General features: G+C 56.8%; 1 protein-coding gene across 1 annotated transcript in view; it reads right to left on the reverse strand.

The window, feature by feature from the left end:
* Positions 1-314: 314 nt before the first annotated feature.
* SNTA1 (syntrophin alpha 1) overlaps positions 315-1,732 on the reverse strand; it is a 10,222-nt gene continuing 8,804 nt past the window's right edge. The window contains exons 7-8 of the mRNA XM_026862345.1: positions 1,492-1,716; positions 315-1,192 (exon numbers count right to left, since the gene is read on the reverse strand). Of these exons, the coding sequence (XP_026718146.1) occupies positions 1,100-1,192; positions 1,492-1,716 (318 nt within the window). The 3' untranslated portion in view covers positions 315-1,099. The remainder of the gene's footprint in view (positions 1,193-1,491; positions 1,717-1,732) is intronic.

The raw sequence follows: 1,732 nt of genomic DNA on the forward strand, positions 1-1,732 counted from the left end.
TGCTGAAGCATGAAGTGCAGGGTATTCAAACCCACCTGGTATCCTCAAAGCTGGCGCAGGTATCACTGTGTCCCTCTCTGCCATGCCCAGCACAGCGTTAGGCGCTTTAAAAGACCTTTTATCCCATCCAAACACTCCCGCCAGGGTCCCCAGCACTCCCAGACCAATACCACCAGCTCACAGCAACGTCCCACACCGTCCAAACAAAACCTTTCCTTTCCCTGGTAGAAAACACCGAGGCACAGCCCAGGTATCACCCACAGATTTTCTACTTCTCCAAGCAAAACCAGAAGAGAGACCTTGGCTCCCACTGGTTGTGATCTGCAATATTTATTTGACAAAAAAAAAGGCATTTTAATGGTTCTTTTGGTTCATAAAAGTTATAAGTTGTTTCCCAGCAGCCACCTGACAAACCTCCCCCCTAAACTGAGAAATAAAGTGATCCAGAAGTTAGCAAAATAAAATGAATCATCCAACTCTGACAAGGAAAAGTGGTTCCTATCATTTGGTACAATATGGAAAAATTTGGCAAGTCTCGCTGATCTGCAGTTCCTATCTCTCAAGCACTACAGAAGTGGCTTCGGTCTCCAGCCCTCAGGTTGTCTGTCCAGGGGACAGACACATGTCCTTGTGCTGCAGGACCTGGGGACTCTCCGGGCAGTCCAAGCCTGACAGGTGAGAGCTGCTGTGTCAGCATCTTTAGCAGGGCGGTATAAATATAAAACATCGATACAAACAGGTTCTTTGTACAGAAAATATCATCTCACAAGGCACTGGGGTGACGACCGCGCGGCCACTCACGGTGGGCTCCGACCGGGCTTCTCCAGTCACTGCTGGGCATCAGAGTGGGGGAAGGACGGGAAAAGGGACCGGAGAGGTCCCAGTGCTGCCATCCAAGAGGGATTTCACCCCACCGCTGCCCCTAGACACCCCGGGAGTGGTTTTTCCCAGCCAGATGGCGCTTTTCCTTGGCAGGGATGACACGACCCTGCGAGGGCTCCGGTTCCCTTGGGAGGACTTGAGGCTGGGTTTGGCCGGGAGGGGGGTGCATAGATCGGCGGGGGGCTGGGGCTGCTCTGCCCGGTGCTCTGCTCCCTCTTCACGCCAACAGCCCCAGCCGGGTCACCTTGGCTGAGAGGAAGGAGTGGATGATGAAGACGATGGTTTTGGGGCAGGAGTGAAGGTCCAATTGCTGCAAGAAAGGAACAGAGGAATGTTTGCAATGGGGAGGGCTGTTCCTGGAGCAGACAACTTTCTGCTTGCAGTGGGGAGGGCAGGGACCACCCAGGGCCCCCCAAACCCCACCACAGCCTTACTGGGGCCCTGGGAGAGGCGTGCGGGCAGGGGTGGGTGGATGGGCCACGTCTCAGCCCCACGGGCCAGGCAGGATGGGTGCTGTGCGCAGGGTGGGTGCTCTGCTTCCCCCCTCCCCTCCCTGGTGCCGGTGGGAGTTTGGACGGGTGGGGGGTGGTAAGGATAAAGCCAACTCACAATCTCTCCCTCCGGGCCACCAAAGTCCAGGTAGAGCATCTTGGTGCCGTCATCAGAGGACATCTGCAGCTTCTCGAAGGGCTGCTGGAGCAGGATGGTCTTGCTGAGCCCGGGCTCGGTGGTGGAGATGGTGAAGCCCTTGTCGATGTGGACGGAGAGGGTGCAATCCTGCCCCTTCCACGAGCAGGCTGGGGACGGGGACAGGGGTAAGAAGGTGGCCGCCCCCCCCCCACCCCCCGCG

The sequence above is a fragment of the Athene cunicularia genome (genome assembly GCF_003259725.1).
Source record: "Athene cunicularia isolate RWA chromosome 20 unlocalized genomic scaffold, athCun1 chr20_part1, whole genome shotgun sequence".
In the NCBI taxonomy this organism is placed as follows: domain Eukaryota; kingdom Metazoa; phylum Chordata; class Aves; order Strigiformes; family Strigidae; genus Athene; species Athene cunicularia.